This window comes from Oreochromis aureus, linkage group 14 (assembly GCF_013358895.1).
Source record: "Oreochromis aureus strain Israel breed Guangdong linkage group 14, ZZ_aureus, whole genome shotgun sequence".
NCBI classification, from domain to species: Eukaryota; Metazoa; Chordata; class Actinopteri; order Cichliformes; family Cichlidae; genus Oreochromis; species Oreochromis aureus.
The window spans coordinates 6,393,302-6,412,629 of NC_052955.1; the positions used below are offsets into that span (position 1 = coordinate 6,393,302).

At 37.9% G+C, this 19,328-nt stretch overlaps 5 protein-coding genes across 5 annotated transcripts; all 5 read right to left on the reverse strand.

The window, feature by feature from the left end:
• Positions 1–374: 374 nt before the first annotated feature.
• On the reverse strand, positions 375–18,860 carry LOC116320374 (claudin-4-like). The gene is made up of 2 exons (XM_031739969.2): positions 18,726–18,860; positions 375–1,183 (listed from the first exon to the last, which is right to left on the reverse strand). Exon 2 carries the CDS (start codon positions 1,175–1,177, stop codon positions 542–544), a length of 636 nt encoding a protein of 211 aa, XP_031595829.1. The 5' UTR covers positions 1,178–1,183; positions 18,726–18,860; the 3' UTR covers positions 375–541.
• Positions 5,929–7,108, reverse strand: cldne (claudin e). Its single transcript, XM_031739970.2, has one exon. It carries the CDS (start codon positions 7,023–7,025, stop codon positions 6,393–6,395), a length of 633 nt encoding a protein of 210 aa, XP_031595830.2. The 5' UTR covers positions 7,026–7,108; the 3' UTR covers positions 5,929–6,392.
• Positions 7,980–9,230, reverse strand: cldnf (claudin f). The gene has a single exon (XM_031739937.2). The coding sequence runs from the start codon at positions 9,150–9,152 to the stop codon at positions 8,406–8,408; it is 747 nt and encodes a 248-aa protein (XP_031595797.1). The 5' UTR covers positions 9,153–9,230; the 3' UTR covers positions 7,980–8,405.
• LOC116320378 (claudin-4-like) lies at positions 10,863–12,362 on the reverse strand. Its single transcript, XM_031739972.2, has one exon. It carries the CDS (start codon positions 12,266–12,268, stop codon positions 11,633–11,635), a length of 636 nt encoding a protein of 211 aa, XP_031595832.1. The 5' UTR covers positions 12,269–12,362; the 3' UTR covers positions 10,863–11,632.
• LOC116320373 (claudin-4-like) lies at positions 16,603–17,788 on the reverse strand. Its single transcript, XM_031739968.2, has one exon. It carries the CDS (start codon positions 17,693–17,695, stop codon positions 17,063–17,065), a length of 633 nt encoding a protein of 210 aa, XP_031595828.1. The 5' UTR covers positions 17,696–17,788; the 3' UTR covers positions 16,603–17,062.
• Positions 18,861–19,328: the final 468 nt, after the last annotated feature.

A 19,328-nucleotide genomic window follows, 5' to 3' on the forward strand; every position in this document is an offset into this window, starting at 1 on the left:
AGGATGACAATGTTGCTCCAGTCCATCAAGTGGAGATATCATCTGAATTTCAGGAGCGGGACCACTCCTCCTTCACACCCCCTCTGGCCTCAGGCTATAAACCCCCCCCCTTTTGTTTGTTTTTTTGTCTCTAAGAAAGTTATATTTACAACTTATAAACACCAGACTGTTACACAAAACAGCAAATCTACGAGTGTACCCCTGTGTCACTTCAAAATATTTAAAAAAAAAAAGGTTTATATGGTTCAAACAAACTACTGAATAAATTTCATACTTTAAAGTTGATTTCTATATGATCTATATGATCAAACATGTATGATTTGACACTAAGATACAAATTATCTAATTATTTTACTTTGCTGCGATCATCTTGAAAATAGCTTCCATCTTCGAATTATCAAATGACTAATAGGTTTTTATCCAAAGAGTTCAAGATTGTAAGTTCAAGACATTTATTCTAAAGTGGTAACTTCATTCATTTTATTCACTCAGACGCACCCTGACATGTGTGTTCAATCTTATTTAGTCTTCAATCTTATCTTCACACATAGTTCTTGATGGCGTAACTGCTACGTGTGGGTGCCTTGGCCAGTGTGTACCCACTAGAGGGGAACCTGTCTCTATGGGGGGGAGAGCTTGTGCACAAAATGGCTCCCCCACAGAACAACAACCCAGATGTCACAAAACCTATGTATATGGCTGCTCCGAGCTCTCTCTTCAGCACCTCAGGGACTCGAGGGTTGTGGAAATCCCTGATGATGGAGTTGGCTGTCCAAGAAACAGGAACTATAGAGGTGAGAGCTGCCAGGCAGAAGATTGCTCCAGAGCTCAACACCACCCTAGCTTTGATTTGCGGGTGCCCCAGGCAGTTGGTGCAGCGCGCCCCCAAAAGAAAGATGAGGAATGCCAGACATTCCAAAACCAAGCTGATGCAAATAAGGCCACGGGCTGCTTGGAGGTCTGGAGACAGGTCCAGAAGAGCATCGTAGAGCTTACACTGCATCTGACCTGTGTATTCACTGACACAGGTCATCCACAAACCCTCCCAGAACACCTGCATAACCACCAGATGAGTGCCGATGAATGCTGTCACCTTCCACATGGGCAGAGCACAGATCAGAAGGGTCCCAGCGACACCGGTCATTGAAAGGCTGATGCCAAGCTCCTGCAGACCCATGGAGAACTGCAGGAAACACAGAAGGGTGACAATTTATTATTTGGAATAGATGTATGCAACCTTCCTCTTATTACATCCTGAAGAAATATGAAGAAATATTACATAACTGAAGAAATATGAAGTATAGTACACAAAATATAGTGGCTGATAGATGGTCACATACACATGTAAGTCAGATATTGCAATGCAAATTATCATCATATAGATTAACCCATGTGAAAATATAAACGGTAAATGGCCTGTACTTGTATAGCGCTTTACTTAGTCCCTAAGGACCCCAAAGCGCTTTACACTACATTCAGTCATCCACCCATTCACACACACATTCACACACTGGTGATGGCAAGCTGCCCTGCGGCGCACTGACAGAGGCGAGGCTGCCGGACACTGGTGCCACCTGACCACCACCAGTAGGCAACGGGTGAAGTGTTGCCCAAGGACACAATGACCGAGACTGTCCGAGCCGGGGCTCGAACCGCCAACCTTCCGATTACAAGACGAACTACCAACTCTTGATCAGAACAAAAAATTTTGTTTATTATCACAAATTTTCTTCTTGGTATTTTTTTTTTTTTTTTTTTTTTTTTAAATTTCAAGTTATCTTCTCAGACATTTCAGTTAGTGAGTCAAAATTCTGTGATACCTTTTTTGCCATAATAATAATAATAATAATAATAAAAAAATCTCCTGTTCAAAAAGAAAATTGTTTAGTTATTTTCTCGTCGCAAAAACAAGTTTCCATAGTTTCCTGTAAGTGTCTTTTATACGACATCATTTTGGGGTTTTCTGGTCTTATGGTTCACAGACCACCAGATGGCAGTATTTCACTAAAGATAAACGAAGTGATAACGCTTCTTTTAGATGTGTTAATATGATTACAGTAGAGAAACTGTTTCTAAGTAGGCTAATCTATCATCTTATAAATAGCTGTTTCACAGTGAACAGGTTCAGACTTCGAGCTGTCAGTAATCAGTAATAACCTTATTTAAAAAACAGAATACGTAACGTCCGCTCTCCTTTCCTTCCCTTCACCCCAAACCAGTCACACCTGATTGCTGCCCCTCCCCGAGCCTGGTTCTACTGAAGGCTTCTTCTTGTTAAAAGAGAGTTTTCCCTTCACCTTTTTGCCCTACAATATACAGCAATATACAATATACAGCACCTTGAAGCAACTGTTGTTTTGAGTTTGCACTATATAAGTAAAATTGAGTTAGAATGAAAATGAATTCAATGAGAATGTTTATGGGATGTTGCAGAAGCTGCTATCACCTTTTGATTTTGATTTTTTTTATTTTTTTATCTGAGGTGCACTTATTTAAAACCGTATTTTTCTTTAAGTAATGATTTTTTCAGATTTTACATGTGGTAACAATGAGCTGTTAGCTCCCCACACTGAATTATAACAGATTTTTTTTATGTATGTTAGTAAGCTGGTATTAAAGTCTTTCCTCCAAGAGTCTGTTGATACTAATATCCATCTTTATTCCTCTCCTGTATTCATATTAACACAAAATGCCACTGTGGAAAAAATGTGAACATAAACAACAGAGAAAGAGAGGAACAACAGTGAGGGGGTGTGTTGTTTTGAACATCTTTTGCTATTCAGACACCTCCTCCAGATAGTAATTTGACCCCGCCCACTCTCAGATCAGCAGCCTGATAACAAGAGAAAACACTCCTATAGACAGGTAGGGTTGAGAACAAACAACACAAGCATTTTAAATTAAAACCAATTCAAAGTTATTTCTTTTATTCTGAAAAGAGAAATATTTCACATTGACATGAATTTCAAAACACTGAAACAGGTTTACACCCTTTTAGATAACACCAAACTCAACATGACACAGAGTGATGAATGAAACCACTGAGAGTAAGTCATGGGTTACTAAACTCATCAAGCAGCAGCATTGTTGGTCCCTGAGTCACCATTTTTTGTTCCTTGGGTAGTCATTGCTGGTTAGAACTGGACAAACTGGTTCTGTCTGTGTTTATTTCACATCATTCACAGGCCTGTTTTTCAGAAGTATATAAACAAATATCATCAGAGGAAACTCAGGAAAGTTACTATCATTATTATTATTATTATTATTATTATTGGTAATAGTAGTAGTAGCGTTATTATAGCAGAAATGTGCAAATATTATAGTTTAGAAAGATACCTGAATATGACATTTTCAACTGTAAAACATGTAAAACACATTTTTTATACTACAAACTGTTCACATATACATGTTCATTACAGGAAGTAAAGTAATATCAGATAGGAAGCTTCTTCATTTAAACCGATTCTTGATTAAGGCAAGTGCTTAAATCTGGAGTCAGTACACTGGCTGTCTGGTGTTCCAAATATTTAGGATGGGTTAAATTCATAGAATGAAATTCCCTAAAAAGGATCAGTGAAGGATATCTTAATCCCTCAATCCAAATACAAGTGGTGTAAACTGTATTCCACATTATGCCAAACTGATTTTGTCTTCACAGACATATCCTTATATTTACATTTGTTTGAGTCACTTACTAGTAGAAACATCACATTAGAGTTTCTGTTGAATGAGTAACCAAAACCTATTTGTTATTTTTTTGCTCATTCAGTGAAATCAGGCTGTGACATCAGTGAGATGTGACAGAGCTCAGAGTCATCAATCCGACTGGTTTCGGCAGATTCACTGTTGCAGAGAGGAGCTCTGGAATGTGATACCAGATAAAAATGGACAGACAGCATAACAGGTTGTGTGACTGCAGCGAACACACCCTGTTAAATAAATTCAGAGGAAAGACTCTGAAAAAAAGTAAAGGTTCCAAGTTGTACTAGCTATCAGCTATTTTTGCGCAAAGAAAACTGAACCTTGTGCTACATTAATATAATACTGAAATACTTTTTGTTTTTACACAAGAACACAAATGGTAAATTCTAATTCTAAAGAATGAACCAGCTTGAATCTGTTATCTAGACCACAAGCAGTGAAAGAGAAATAAAAAAAATAACAGGACAATTTTCTGTTGGCTACATTGTACAGGGAGACTTTGCCTCCACACCTAAACAGGTAAATGAGTACAGGGTTGAAAATGGAATCCTGCAGGTGGGGGAATCCTAAAATTGGTTGTAGTGATTCAGCGTGGGGGAAAGAATCACAACACAGTCATTGCTGTTGTGCGTTCTAGTATATTTTCTTTGTCTACAGACTGTGATCAGCTGACCTGTGCTTTTGCTTTTGCTTTGGTGAGGTTTACTGCTCTTTGTGGATAAACTGAATTCAACAAGCTATCTTGGGTGATTTCCATCCCCTACACTGACAGTATACTGTTGATACTGTCGTTATACAAGACAGTATACAGTTGGTGTGAATGAACCTTTGGATTAAATTCAAGTTAATCTCTCTTACACTTATTATAACCTGACACTGACCATGAGGACCACAGCATCTGTGTATCAGTCCAACACAATATTTTACTGTATATTCATCACAGCATTCCAGGGTAACCTATTTATCAAAGTTAGTTTACCTCAGTTTGTTTCACAACATGAAAAAATATAATTTATCAAAACATCATAAACAGATGTAATGCCTGATTTTGAAAAACAAGGATGTTACATGTTATATGTAAAGACACAGAGCAGTCTTTACATTTAAACATAAGCTCTCTTCTTTCTGTCCTGTTCTGTGACCACAAGACTCCAGCCTATTTATCATATGAGCAAACATAAACACCAGAAATTACTTTTTGGCAGATAATTACACTAGCCCATTTTAATCCCTGAGTCTAGTACCATAAATGATACAAGAATTATATGGTTAACAGGAGTAAAAGGGAGTAAAAGCAGAAAGCTCACAGAAATACTTAAAATACAGATACCTGAAATTTCAACTTAAGTACAGTTCAAAATATTTGTACTTTGTTACTTTCCACCTCTGCCTTTCAAGAAGCTTTTAGTGTATGTCCAAACACCTAAGGCATCCATACATCCATTTTCTTCACTTATCCAGCTTAGTAAAACATATCTGTGAGCCACAGCTCTAAGTCATTCTATCCAAGGTGTTTTTTATTATTTAAACCAAGGTTTTCATTCTTTATTGATACTGAAGTTTATAAATCTTTGTTGTTTCTGTATTTTATTTTGATTCTTTGACTGTGCTTAACTGGTGGTTAAATCTATTGTATTATATGTGTATGTGGTATTAATTTATGCAACCTTTGCTGTAAAAGAGATTTCTAATCTCAAGAATGTATTTTTTCCCTGGTTAAAAAAAAGTTTAAAGATAAAATAAAAATCATTTCATTGTATTGGGCATAACATTATAATGTCCCTATATTTTATTTTAAAACGGAACTAAGTGATTTTTCATTCAGATCATTTCACTTGTGGTATTTTATGGGTGTTCTATTTACTCACTGACTAACACACAAAACCAGTTTTATGAAAAAGGCATCACTGGCCAGTCATTGTGTGAAACTGGCCAAACTTGTTTAGAGTTGGCATGATGGAGCTTAAACAACCTGTTGGGTGTTTTTAAGAGTTACCTAATTCGCTGTCCTTTATTAGTTAAGTTATATCACACCTAAGTTACATCTGTACTAACAAAGTATTTTGGGGCAACAAAGCCTAACTCGTTTAACCATCTATGCTCTGTTTATTCTACTGATGAATTCATCTCATCACTGTCAACATAAAGTGGAAGTGTAAATTAAATAAATAATTAAATGAGTAAACCAATTTCTGAGTGATCTAAAAAGACACTTTGACAAAATAATATAATTGAGTAAAATGTTTTATTACGAATCAGTTCAGTAAACAAAAGCAGTGCTTTCATATTGCAGTTGAACAGAGATATTTCTAAATATTCTATACAATATATTCACAATACACTAGTAGTACTATACATTGATTTTCTTGCATAGCATCTTTCAAGCACAGGTTAGAATTCCCACAAGACTTCAGAGATAATAGGGTTTGATACAAGTTCAGTATAAAATAGTTTCATTCAGTCCAGTATTGGGGCCTGCTGGAAGCGCTGTGATTCACACATCTTTGGACTTTTGTCTAAGAAACACAACCTTCATGTCTCTACCAAAGAATTCTGAATTTCACAGAAAGTCAGAATTGTTTACCTTAACACAGAAAGTGATGTATAACTTGTGTTGTTTTTAGAGACTTAGAATAAAGGCGGGTTACTGCAGAAAATTAAAATCATTTATAGTCCTTCTCAGTGGAATCTCAAACATAGGCTCGGCTGGTGGCTATGGACCTGGCACCGCCGTACTTCACTGGATACTCTGGGCTCTCTTTGGGTGGGCAGGAGCTGCACAGGAGTGCACCACCCAGGATTAGAAGTGCAGCTGTGCCCCAGCCAATGTAGAGTGCAGCCCCCATCTCTCTCCTCTGGGCATTTATCAAGGTAGGGTTGTAGAAATTTTGGATGATGGTGTTGGCAGACCAGCATACAGGGATGAGTACAAGCACACCAGCACAGATGAAGACAACTCCAGCAGCAATGGCCACTCTGGATTTGGCACGTTGTTCATCCACAAAGTTGGTGCACTTTCCTCCAGCAATGCCCAGGATAACTCCCATAAAAGCAACAATGATAGCAATGACCACAAGAGCTCTGGCAGCCTGAAGATCCTGAGGAAGAGCCAGCAGAGAATCATAGATTTTGCACTGCATCTGGCCAGTGCTCTGCATGACACAGTTCATCCATAAACCTTCCCAGATAATCTGTGCCGTCACAATGTTGGCTCCAATGAAGGCTGTGACCTTCCACATAGGCATGGCACAAATGATGATGGTCCCCAGGAAGCCAATGATGGCTAGGGCAAAGCCCAGCATCTGTCGTCCCATTGACACCATGATGAGGCTCGAGTCCCTTGGAGATGAACGAAGCAGAGGATTCAAAAGTTTCACAAGCAGTTTGTGAAGTCGAACTAAGACTGTGGCACATTTAAAGGTGCTTCTACTTTGCTGAAGGTGGAGTCAAATTATCCTTCCCTCTGGCCTGAAACCAGTACAGAGACCGATTTACCAGCCCAGCCAGATTCTTCACATTATCTGTAAGCAGACTTGACTAAGTTTCGGTCAGATGCACGTCAGTATGTAAATGAGGTCTGTAAAGATGGTCAAAATTTCTCATTCAAACAATGCTCTGCCATTGGTTAACCATTGGTTGGGCAGGTTACTGGGACATCCGGTTCAGTCACTGGTTTTGGGTTTTAAAAAACAAACAAACATGGGTGTTAGTTTCAGCGGATGTCAAGCCATTCTCTAATGAGATACCTCCTAAAATGTCCATTTCCTTAAGGACTGTATCGAAATTGCAATTGCATAGCCTTGAGTCTATGTAATCTGTGGAAATATACATATATACAGTATGATCAATCAATCAATCAACATATATATATTTGTAAAATTCATTTTCATAAATTATTTCATTTTATTAATTTCATTAATTAATTTATTAGAAACATTCTACCAGTTGAGTTGATTTTTTCTAAACACATTTTTCACTCGGTTGATATCACTATCAAGATTTTATATAATTATTAAAGATTTAACTACACTCTTTGTGTTTTCTTTGTGGGGTTTTGTTTGTGAAATTGGGCACTAATTAAAATAAAATTTGTTACTTATCCAGTTATTAAATGTTTATACAGAACCTTTATATTGGCATTTACATTTCCACCTATGATACACCAATATACAAACATGCAAATTCACTGGGGATTTGAGCTTGTAAAGTGTTGGGGTTCATTTTTGTAGATAATAGTTCATGATATTTTGCAAACAATGACTCCATAAACAGGTAGGTTTCAGGTAAGACAAATATTTTATTGAAAGTCATCTGAAAATTTACAAAATAAAGTAGCAGTTACAGACAAGAAGCACACTGCAAAATCTGTAGTGTATAACAGGGAAATAAATATATCAGACAGTGATTTCCTTGTGAAAAGCAATGCAGCGTTCAGCACACACAGATTCCTTTTACATCAAAGCTTCACAATCTTAAAGGGAAAAGTATGTGGAGATCATATTATTAAAAAAGCATATTCTAAACATTAATCATAATCGAAGTTTGCAGCAATTAAGTCTGTTTGTTTTACATCAGTGTATTAGAATAATACCGTCTATGCAACTCGTAATTTGATGTGATTGTATTTTCCAGTGGTCATTTCAAAGTCCAGCAGCTGTCAGGGCAAGGTTTTCAGTCTCTGTCCTTGAGCTCACCCTTCATTTTTATCGATATTGTGAAGCAGGATATGAGGCTGGAGCTGCATATGGCTTGCTGGGAGCATAACCACCTGCGACTGTGTATGGTTGGTTGGATGGTGGAGCATACACACGGCCATACGCGGCTGAGTTTGGTCTTGAATAAGCATACACTGGTTGTTGGTAGCTAGGGTATCCATACATTTGTTTTTGAGGAGGACAGGAGGTTGTTAGAATGATCCCACCGATTAGAAGTAATACAGTTGAGCCCCAACCAATGTAGATAGCAGCTCCAATCTCCCTTTTCTGTGTTGCTATAGTCAAGGGGTTCTCAAAGTCTGAGATGGTGAAAGCTGCAGACCAGCAGACGGGGATTAAGATCAGGATGGCAGAAACAATGATGAGACAGCCGCTTATGATCACCACATTTGCCATTGATGCGTCTTTTTCCAGGCAGCTGGTACACTTGGCTCCGACGAATGAGATGATAAAGCCGATGAATCCGAAGACAAGGGAGATGATGACCAGCGCTCGGGCAGCCTGCAGATCACTCGTGAGGGTCAAGATAGAGTCATTCAGCTTGCACTGCATCTGTCCAGTACTTTGCATCACACAGTTCATCCACAGACCATCCCATACAATTTGGCCTGAAACAATGTTGGCTCCGATGTAAGAGGTCACACGCCACATGGGGATCCCGCAGGCCACTGCCACCCCAATAAGGCCTATGAAGCTTATAACCTGACCTGCCGTTTCCTTGCCAATCCTCCCCATTGTCTAGCAGCTTCGTCTACGCCAGGAGAGGAAAGTCTTTTGGTGGACAGGTTCAATTGCGAAGTGACACAGCTCTGTTTTTTGTGAGAGAATGTGAAGGAGGAGGGCAGTCCTGTTGTCAGATCAGTTCCTCTGGCCAAACAAGATTCCTTTGCTTCTAAAGCTGAAGGAGTGCCACAGATTTTTTTAAAGAGTGCCTGCCTTTTGTTTTTGAAAAACACAGTTTCATATGCAGATCTTTTTTCACGGTGATTATCAGCCTATTGGTTGGAGTAACAATCACTTATTAACTTTAAAGTACCCAACACCAGCTTAAACTGTGATGCCCCCTCCCCACCCTTCACTGGTCATCTCTCTCTCTCTCACACACACACACACACACGCACACATACACACACACACACGCACACACACACACAAAGAGAAAGAGATAATTAGCCTAAAGCTGATCTAAAATTAAACATCATGCTCACAGTGCTTGCTTAAAAAAACACACCCAGTGTCACATGCAGATGTTTTCCTCACGGTGATCATAAGCATGTTGGATGAAACAATCACTTGTCAAGTTTAAAGTACCTGAAACTAGCTTAATCTGGAATGCCCCCCCACCCCCCACACACACACTATAGCTAAGTAACTTGAAGATAAACTGATACCTGGGAATTAGTTTTAAATGTTCAGCTCTAAATTCACATAGAACTTGCTCAAGGTGGTATGGCCATAAGCTAAAATGAAATACTTAGTTGAATTATATTTCATTTCATCTATTTATTTTATTTGACACAATCTTCAGTATTTTTTTGAGATTATCTAAGTCTCTGTTATTTTATTTTATTTTTTTATTTCTTCCTTTAATTTATTTAAGGAATAACTAATCTGACATGCTGCTTCTCTCAGTGTTCTGATTCAGTAATTGAATTATCAGCAATCATTTTTTAAAATTACAACTAGAATGAAAACTTTTTAAAAAACAAAGATATGACTAAAGTGATGAGGCACAAACCAAACACATTTAGACAAACAATGGCGGCTGCCTGTAGTTATTCTTCTCCAATAGCTGCTTGTTTCCTGGAATTTGAAAATATATCCTGTCTGGCAATCTGACAGATGATGAAAAGGGAACATACAGAAACTGGATTATTTGTTTCAGCTTTGATAATAATCACATAAAAGGAATGGGATAAAATACAGCTGATGCTGATACTTTAAAGAAGAACCATAACGTCCCATGACCGAGATGTCTGTTGGGTAAAAACAAAGTGCTCACATGTTATACCAGTTACCCGATACTGCTCTGCCAGCCATTTTCACACTTTCGCTTGTTAGTAGAACACACCTCTTTCTTATGGAGTGATATATAATTATAGTTTTTATAAAAATTTTAAACTAAAGCTTGTTAATACATCAGTGGGTGCATTTAAGTTCTAAAAAAAAACCCCTCTCTGTGTCATATTACAGCTATTGCACACATTCATAGTTTTATTATATTCTAATTATTTCAGTATTTATCTGTGGTATAATTCAAGGAACACTGACATGCAAAATAGTTTATCAGAGTAATGATGTACTTAATCTGCTCCTTAATTACAGTAAGAGGATTGTGTACTTGCCTCACCTTTTGCTTGACCTTCATTTTACTACTCCTCAACATTAATTTGTCTCCATAATATATTTTACACACCAAAATTTAACCAAAATAAAAAGCAAGAATTCAGAATGAAGTTCAGTTTATTTACAGAGCAGAAACGTTACAAGCGATCACCAATAGAAAAATGGAGAGAAGTCATTTTGATAATCTCTCCATGTGGGATTTTCAGGGTTTTGAAAAGCGCATTACAACATATGAAAATACATACAAGGCAAAAAAGAGTGTTTTGCAAAAGAAAACAATTTTAAAGGCACCCGTAGCAGTTATATATGTGCTGATGTGAGATAAGATATTAATGATATCCAATATAATTTGTCATCGATAGAAATCTGACTTTAAAATTCACATTGCTTGATCAAAATTATGCTACAAATCCCAGAAATTTTAAACACAGTTACATTCCAGTACAACTTAGACATTTCAAAAGCCCCTTTCACAGAATACTTGGTGGTGGTATCTAGGGAAAGTATTTTACACCAATCCTTTTGAGAAATCATATAAGGAACAGCACAGCAGTAACAATAATAATATTTCTTCATTCAGATGAGACAATGAATCAGTTTACTCAGTCTCAAAGCCCTGCTGGTACCTCCAAATGGAATGCAGCCATTGTTTATGATATTAGCTTTATATGTTTGGTACAACATAATGTCCGATATGGGAAAAATCACCCTTACAACCACACAAACCACAACCAAACCTCACCGTTCAAGCAGTAGTTTTTAAACCATATTTACGTTGAAATCTTGAATATATGGAAAATTGAATCTGTAATTTCCTACTGTTGCCATTTCTGTGACCTTGAGAGTCCACATGAAAATGGAATACCACCTTAAACATATTCTCTTGATGTGGAGACTGACTTTCCAGGTGCATATTTAGGCACGTAGTGGGGGCGCTCATGTTTAGGTGGACAGTTCCAGCACAGGAGCCCCCCTCCCATTAAGAGCAACGCAGTAGCGGCCCAGCCGATATACAGCGCAGATCCCAGCTCATATCTCTGGAGATTCATCATCATTGGGTTATAGAAATTGGTGATGACGGTGTTGGCAGACCAACAGACTGGAATGAGGCAGAGAAATCCAGAGATGATGAACAGAACCCCAGAACAGATGCAAACTTTTGCTTTGGCTTGCTCCTCTTCGATGCAGTTAGTACATTTTCCACCAGCAACTGACAAGATCAGTCCAAAGACTCCAACCAGGATTGAGATGACAATCATGGCACGAGCAGCCTGTAGGTCAGATTCCAAAGCCAGCATAGAGTCATACACCTTGCACTGCATCTGGCCTGTACTTTGCACCACACAGTCCATCCACAAGCCCTTCCAGAAGGTTTGAGCTGTGACGATGTTGGCACCGATAAAAGCAGTAACCTTCCACATGGGTAAGCCGCATGCTACGATGTCCAAGAGCCAGCCAACTATAGCCATTGCTATACCAGTGATCTGAATCCCCTGAGAAACCATCTTGTCGTGTTAATTTCTCATACATTAAAGTCAAAAAGAGCGCAAAGGAAATGCTGTAAGCTTGTGCTCAAAGTTTGTTGTGTGAAATAGAAGGGACACAGACATAAGGGTGTGTGATACCACAGTCGTCAACTGCTATTGGCTAGATGAGAGTTTACACATAAACAGACCCAGTGACCTTCATTATTGCTGACCTGCTGGAAATCCAGAGTTCCAAGGTTAGATACAACATGAAAAAAGCCAAAAACAATCATTTTTACTGTCTTTTAATTACAAAAACTTTTGGGGTTGCAATAGAAAGGGCATTAGGAGTAAAAATGCGGAATCAAATATGCTAAGCTACGCCAAGCTGTTTAAAACCTTTTTATTTTCTCAGACTTTTAACAGAATATTCTTGGTTTAGCAAGCACAATCTTATTTATTTCTATTATTGTTTAGTTAGTGATGTTTTTAATGAGGGTTATGTTTTTATTGTGTTGATTCAGTTACTTTAAACTCTATGTATATTTTGTATAGCCTGTACAACATTTTGGTCAATTGAGATTGTTTTAAATATGCTACAAATGTCATGGTCTTTCTGTCAGGGGTCCAGGATTTTGAGTTTTTGAGATATTTAAGTTTTCTTTAGTTTTGTATCTGTGTATTATGGCTCTGTATTCTGTATTGTTAATATTTAGTTTCTGTTATTTGTTAGAGTTTATGGCAGGGGTCTCAAACTTGAACGAGCTGTGGGCCACTGCTGGCATGGTCATCTCATGTGAGGGCCACTTTAGTGTTCAAGTAGTACAACAAACAAAGAAGAAAAGACCCGCAAATATTTCCAAAAATGAAATGTTTTGTTTGTTTTTTAAAATTTCAAATATTGTATAACAAGACAAAACTGCAAATGTAAATGCACATTTTTCTTTCCTCACTCATAACTAACTGAAGCCTTTTGTTGAGCTGCCAAATAAACAAATTTGCACTCTCTTTCTGGCCAGACACGTGGCAGCACTTCTGCTATAATTTGTTTTGTATTAAACAAAATAAAAATGCAGACATGAGTGTACACATTAGTTTTTGACTGCTAGTGAAAATTGTTTTTATTTACAAATAACTCTCTCACTCACATAGCCAATCCCTCAACATGTTTGTACTCTCTATCATATTGCCTTGACATGAAAAAAGCACTGTGGCATGGTTGCTAGCACTGTTGCCTCACAGCAAGAAGGTCCAAAGTTCAATTCCACCACCATCAGGCCGGGGTTTTTCTCTGTGGAGTTTGCATGTTCTCTCTCCGGGAACTCCGGCTTCCTCCCACAGTCCAAAGACGTGCAATTAGTGGGATGAGGTTAATTGGAAACTCTAAAACACACCCATAGGTGTGAATGTGAGCGCGAAGGGTTGTCTATGTGTTAGCCTTTCGACAGACTGGTGACCTGTCCAGCGTGTACCCTGCCTCTTGCCCTAAGACAGCTGGGATAGGCTCCAATGACCCGGAAAAAGGAGGAGTGGATGGATGGATGAAATAATATTTTGTTTTTTAAAGAACTTATTTTAACATTGCACTCAACAACAAACAAATCCTCCCTGACAAAAAAACATAACTACAAGGCCCAAATTGTGTTATATTTCTTCATGCCAGGCCTCAAGTAGGAGTTATGTGGGCCGCAAGTGGCCTCAGGGTTTGAGACCCCTGATTTATGGGCTTTATTGCCTTATAGCTGATACAATTTCATGTTGGTGCTAATTCATGACTTTAGTTCTGGGTTTTGAGTGTTTATGACTTCCTTCTAGTTTTGAGATTTAATTTATATATTTGAGCTCCATAGCCTTCTTTTTATAATGTTAGTTTTACTTTCCTTGTTATCTGACTTTAGTTCCTCTACTGCTTTAGTTTGGCCATAGGTTTGTTAATCCTCTTTTGTGTTCCCATTCTGTTCCTGCTGTCTTGTCTCTCTGTTTATTTATCTTCTGTCTCTGTGACAAGTTCATATGTGTGAGTGTTGGTCTCAGCGTTAGCAATTTCCCGTTTTATTTTCATGTTTTCTTGTCACTTGTGTTTTGTATTTAGTTCTGCTTCCCTTGCCTCATCATCTGTGATTAGTTTCAGATGTCCTCTCAACTATTTCCTGTCCCCTGGTTGTCCTGTGTGTATTTATTGTCTCTGTTTCTTCTTGTCCTTTGTTCTTTGCTCCTTCATGGCTGTGATCTTCCTTTGTATTTGTTTTTTTTTTGAAGATTCATACTGTCATGATCCGGAGTCTGCAACTCCGTGTTTATTCTGTGGTTTTGTTTATTTGGGGTTTCTTGTACGTTCCTTGTTCACGTTTCATGTTCCTATGTTCTGTGTTCTCCAGTCTGTGTGAAGTTTGTGTGTTGTGTGATTGCGTGTATGTGTTTCCTGTTTTATTGTGAAGGTCTGCGTCTTATGTGAGTGTTTTCAGTTTGCCTCCCTTGTCTCGTCACCTTAATCACTCCCAGCTGTGTCCCCCACCTGTGTGTAATCTCCCTGTGTTCTCTGAGTGTATTTAAGTGGTGTCTTCTGTCTTTGTAGTTGCTGGTTCGTCTGTGTTTTTCCCCTCGGTCTTCCTGTGCATTCTCCCCGCGTTGATCTCCCCTGCAAAGGTACTCTCTTTCGTGTTCTGGTTTTGTTGTTTAAGTTTTAGTTTTTCCCAGTTTAGAGTATTTTCAGTTCTGTTTCTTGCCACCCCTTCTTTGTGTTGTACTTCACCCCTTTGGTTATTAAAACTCACTCACAACTACGCAGTCTGCATCTTGGGTCCGTTTATATTCACACACGGCCTGCCTCGGCACCCCATGACACATACCTTTAGAATAGTTGTTCCTGCAGTTACTTTACAGTTTGTCTTCCAAGTCCTGCAATTTAGATCCATCTCTTGTATCCCACATGACAATAAATAAACTCGTCTAACATACGTCTAATGTTTAAATACCTGGGACTCTCCACTATTTGGATTTAGAATTGAAAAAACCCTTGAATGAGAGGTGGAACATCTTCAAGAAGCTTAAAGACGTCCAATCACAAGCTCCTTACCATGACCTGGATGACTGAGAACCTTATTGGCTATGTATATGCACACAAGCACTGCAGTGTAAATAAATCTCAACAATGTAAGCAACACAATATATATATATATATATATATATATATACACACACACACACACACACGTGTCAATATATACATGTACACATGCATACACAAACATAAAGCTGTGTAAACCAACCATAAATCTTTAATCAGATAACTGAGTGACTAACCTTGTTTGTTTACACAATATTAAACCTTTTCAAGAGGATGTATTGAATTTTTAGGTTTAATAGATTTTTTAAGGTTAAAATGCTACTGTCTGACTGAGTCAGTTTTTTTTTTTGTCTCACTCGGCAGTCAGACAAAAAACTGCAAGATGCGATATCTTCTTTGCAGCAAGAGGCAGTGTTGGCCAAGTAATTACTTGGAAAGGAAACGTTTCACCAAAGAGTCACTCAGAGGAAGGAGTTTTGGAGGGAAAAGAAACAGCTTAAAAAAAAAATACAGTGCTGTGAAAAGTATTTGCCCCCTTCATGATTTCTTACTTTTTGCACATTTTTCACACTCATATCAGGCCATCAGTTTGTGTCCTGAAGCTCAAGCACAACTGGGTTATGCAGAAGGCCAATGATTTGAAATACACCAGTAAGTCCACCTATGAATGACTAAACAAACGGTCGTTTTCTTTTCCCCTTAATAAGTGAAACCAATATTTAAAAACTACTTTTGTAGTTACTTGAGTTTTTTTGACTATTAGTAAAATTTATTTGATGATCTAAAACATGATCCAATGATCTGAAAGCATGATGAATATGCAAAAACTAATAAATCAAAAAGGGGCAAATACTTTTTCATAGCACTGTACTGTTTTTTTAAAGTACATTGAAGAAATCTTTAAGCTGCTCATGCATCTATTAAAGAATTACAATACGAAAGAATTTACATAAAAATTAATCATGTTTCCTAGTAGTAATTTGATAAATGTGTTATCTATTTATCATATTCTTTTTAAGAAATATGGATTTAAATGATGATATTATATTACATTTAATTATATTATATTATATTGTTTTGTTATGTGTATAAGATTGGAGGTAACCCTTTTACTTTTGTCTGCTTGGACTCTTTTTTAGCTAACAAAAAAGAAACACTTATTTAGTTATATAAACTCAAACATGGTTATGGGTGGTGTGTTGTAAGACAGAGTGTTACCTCATATCTTCTTTCATAAGACTAAATTTAATCTTAAGATTAAACAGTTTTAATTAAAAAAACAAAATAAAACAAAATTCACAAAATATGTTGGTTGAGCAGTGGTTAAAACACATCTTTATTTACAGTTTCAAATATCCATGAATAAAAAACACACTGAAGATGCATTATATGCAAAAGTAACAAATGGATAATATCAAAGCAAAATGAATGAATGAAAAATACAACAAATCCAAGTAACATGATGAACTTTACTCCATTACCCATGTTAGCATTTTGTGACTCCACAGTGTGGCACATTGTGTGCACCACACCCAGTTTTGGGGTGTGGCGGCTTTTTTTTTTCTTAGCTATTATGAAACAATTGTGATGAAAATAATGCAGGTAAATCAGTACAAAGCTATTTAAATTTAAACTGTGAACACAATAGAAATATTGAAATATTTAAAGTGTCAACATGAATTAATATCATTTGGCCACAAGGCATTAGAGTCATGTCTTTTTTTAGTCTCTTGGCTTTCTCAGTGCTCCCTTTTCCTTGTTTCTCCTCAAACATAGCCCTTGTTTGCAGCTGGGGCAGATGAACGGGGAGCTGAGTACTTGGCAGAGTAGTTGTCCTTGGGAGGGCAGTTAGCACAGAGCAATGCACCACCGATGATGAGGAGGCCTCCTGCTCCCCAGCCAATGAACAGTGAAGCTCCCAGTTCCTTCTTCTGAGAGGCATTGAACATTGGATTGTAGAATTCCTGTATGGTGGTGTTTGCTGTCCAGCACACTGGGACAAGGCACAAAACACCTGCAATGATGAAGACCACCCCAGCTGCAATGCCAATTTTGGATTTTGAGCCCTCATCCTCCACACAGTTGGTGCACTTCCCTCCTGCCATGGCCAGCAGGATGCCAATGATACCAATCAGGATGGCGATGATAGTAAGGGCTCGAGCAGCCTGGAGGTCTGAAGACAGGGCCAGCATTGAATCATAAACCTTGCACTGCATCTGGCCTGTGCTCTGGACTACACAGGTCATCCAGATGCCTTCCCATGTAGTTTGAGCTGTGACAATGTTCTGGCCGATGAAGGCTGTAACTTTCCACTGAGGTAAAGCACATATAACAATGACCCCAATCCAGCCAATAATGCACAGGGCAGTGCCCAGCATCTGCAAAGCAGCTGAAACCATATTTCCTCAGAGAATTTCTTGCAGTGTTTCAAAAAAAAGTCCAAAAAATTAGTCTTGCTTGAGAGATCCCCAAGTGTAAATGTTTGAATAAGGTTGAAAGCGACCTTTTTTATACTTAACTGAGGAGGGGCTTGACACATGCAAAATTGCACAGAGCTATGACGTCCTTACTGCTCTCAGCCCTACTCTCAGCCCCAAACATGTTTCATCATGTCAGTTTTGGTCTCAGTTGGGTAATTGTTGCAGGTGGAAGAGCCACCTTATGACTTACAGGTGTGGCAGATAAATGTTCCCATAAAAGATATATTGCCCATAAAAGAACATTTTCTATCCTCTTTTTTGTGTTTTCTGTTGTGTTGTAGTAACACTTACTGAAACTACTTTGCTGCTGTCAAATAACAATCATGCATATTCAAAATGTCAGAATTTGAGGAACTATGAAAAGAACAGCTTTCCTAACTGGTTCCTAAATATACAGACTGAATTGTTATACCTTTTTTAGTAAACTGAACCTTTTTTTTGGTACTGATGATCATCACAAGTCAGTATAAAAGACTCACTGAAAACAAGCTATTTCTCAAATGCAAAAACCCCTCAGGTAAGGGGGGAAAAAATCCTTACTGTCCTAATAATATAAACAAATTTTAATAATAGTTTATCTGAATTGAATAATTGTTGAAATGTACATTAGTTGACTCAAAATTTGCTCCTAAAACAGCTGTTTAAAAAAGAACTGATAATGTTTTTTTATACGCTTTAAACTATGCAGGTGTACTCACACCATTCTTATCATTCTTATTCACAGCACACATGCCCTGTTTGGTAGTACTGAATGTAAAGAACATATTACATGCTATTACATGCTGTTGTGATCACACAAATTCAAACAAGCCAAGTCACAAAGTCTATGAAAATATTTATACAGTGAGTAAAAATGATTGCTTTGTTATTAACCTTCTCCTACAGCCACAAAAAAGAAATTTATATTAGCTCGCGTGAAAAGAGTAGGTCAAAAAAGATTAAAGCTGACCTTGCAGTGATGTCAGTTCTTGAAATATGAATACTTGCAGCTCCTACAGGATGTCTTCAGAGAAAATATATATACTTTGCAGTCCAGGTCCCACTTGACTTACTGATACTTTTCCACAGCGTCACAACACATCAGGATTGAGATGTTAGGGAAAATGCAAACACCAGGAACAGTGATTTCAGGTGAGAGACTATTGCTAAAAGAGGGCATAGTGAGCGGGGGCTAAGGGAGGTAGTGGGAGAATCAGATTGTCCACCAAATGAATAGAGGCAGTGTTTTAGAGCCAGAACTACGGTTAGGACCATAATACCTCTATTTTTTCCAAGGTAGGATCATTAAAGGTACTTGAGCCTGGCTATGGAGATTAGGTTCCAGACACAAGGAGGCTGGGAGGAATTTTCACAATTAAGACTCTGAGGAGAGATTTTTCAGGACTAGATTAGTCCTGATAGGCCTTAGAGGCTGCAATCATGTACCTGATGTCTCCTTGTGTCAATAAACAAAAATATTCTTATAAGTATGTAACATGACTTTAAGATTCAGATGGAGAATAAAGTGAAGATGCAGCTGTTAACATTTTTAAATGTTTTTTAAGTGTTTTTT

Bases quoted from the DNA above. Each gene is read 5' to 3' on its own strand.
- LOC116320374 (XM_031739969.2), bottom strand. From the start codon at position 1,177: ATGGGTCTGCAGGAGCTTGGCATCAGCCTTTCAATGACCGGTGTCGCT.
- cldne (XM_031739970.2), bottom strand. From the start codon at position 7,025: ATGGTGTCAATGGGACGACAGATGCTGGGCTTTGCCCTAGCCATCATT.
- cldnf (XM_031739937.2), bottom strand. From the start codon at position 9,152: ATGGGGAGGATTGGCAAGGAAACGGCAGGTCAGGTTATAAGCTTCATA.
- LOC116320378 (XM_031739972.2), bottom strand. From the start codon at position 12,268: ATGGTTTCTCAGGGGATTCAGATCACTGGTATAGCAATGGCTATAGTT.
- LOC116320373 (XM_031739968.2), bottom strand. From the start codon at position 17,695: ATGGTTTCAGCTGCTTTGCAGATGCTGGGCACTGCCCTGTGCATTATT.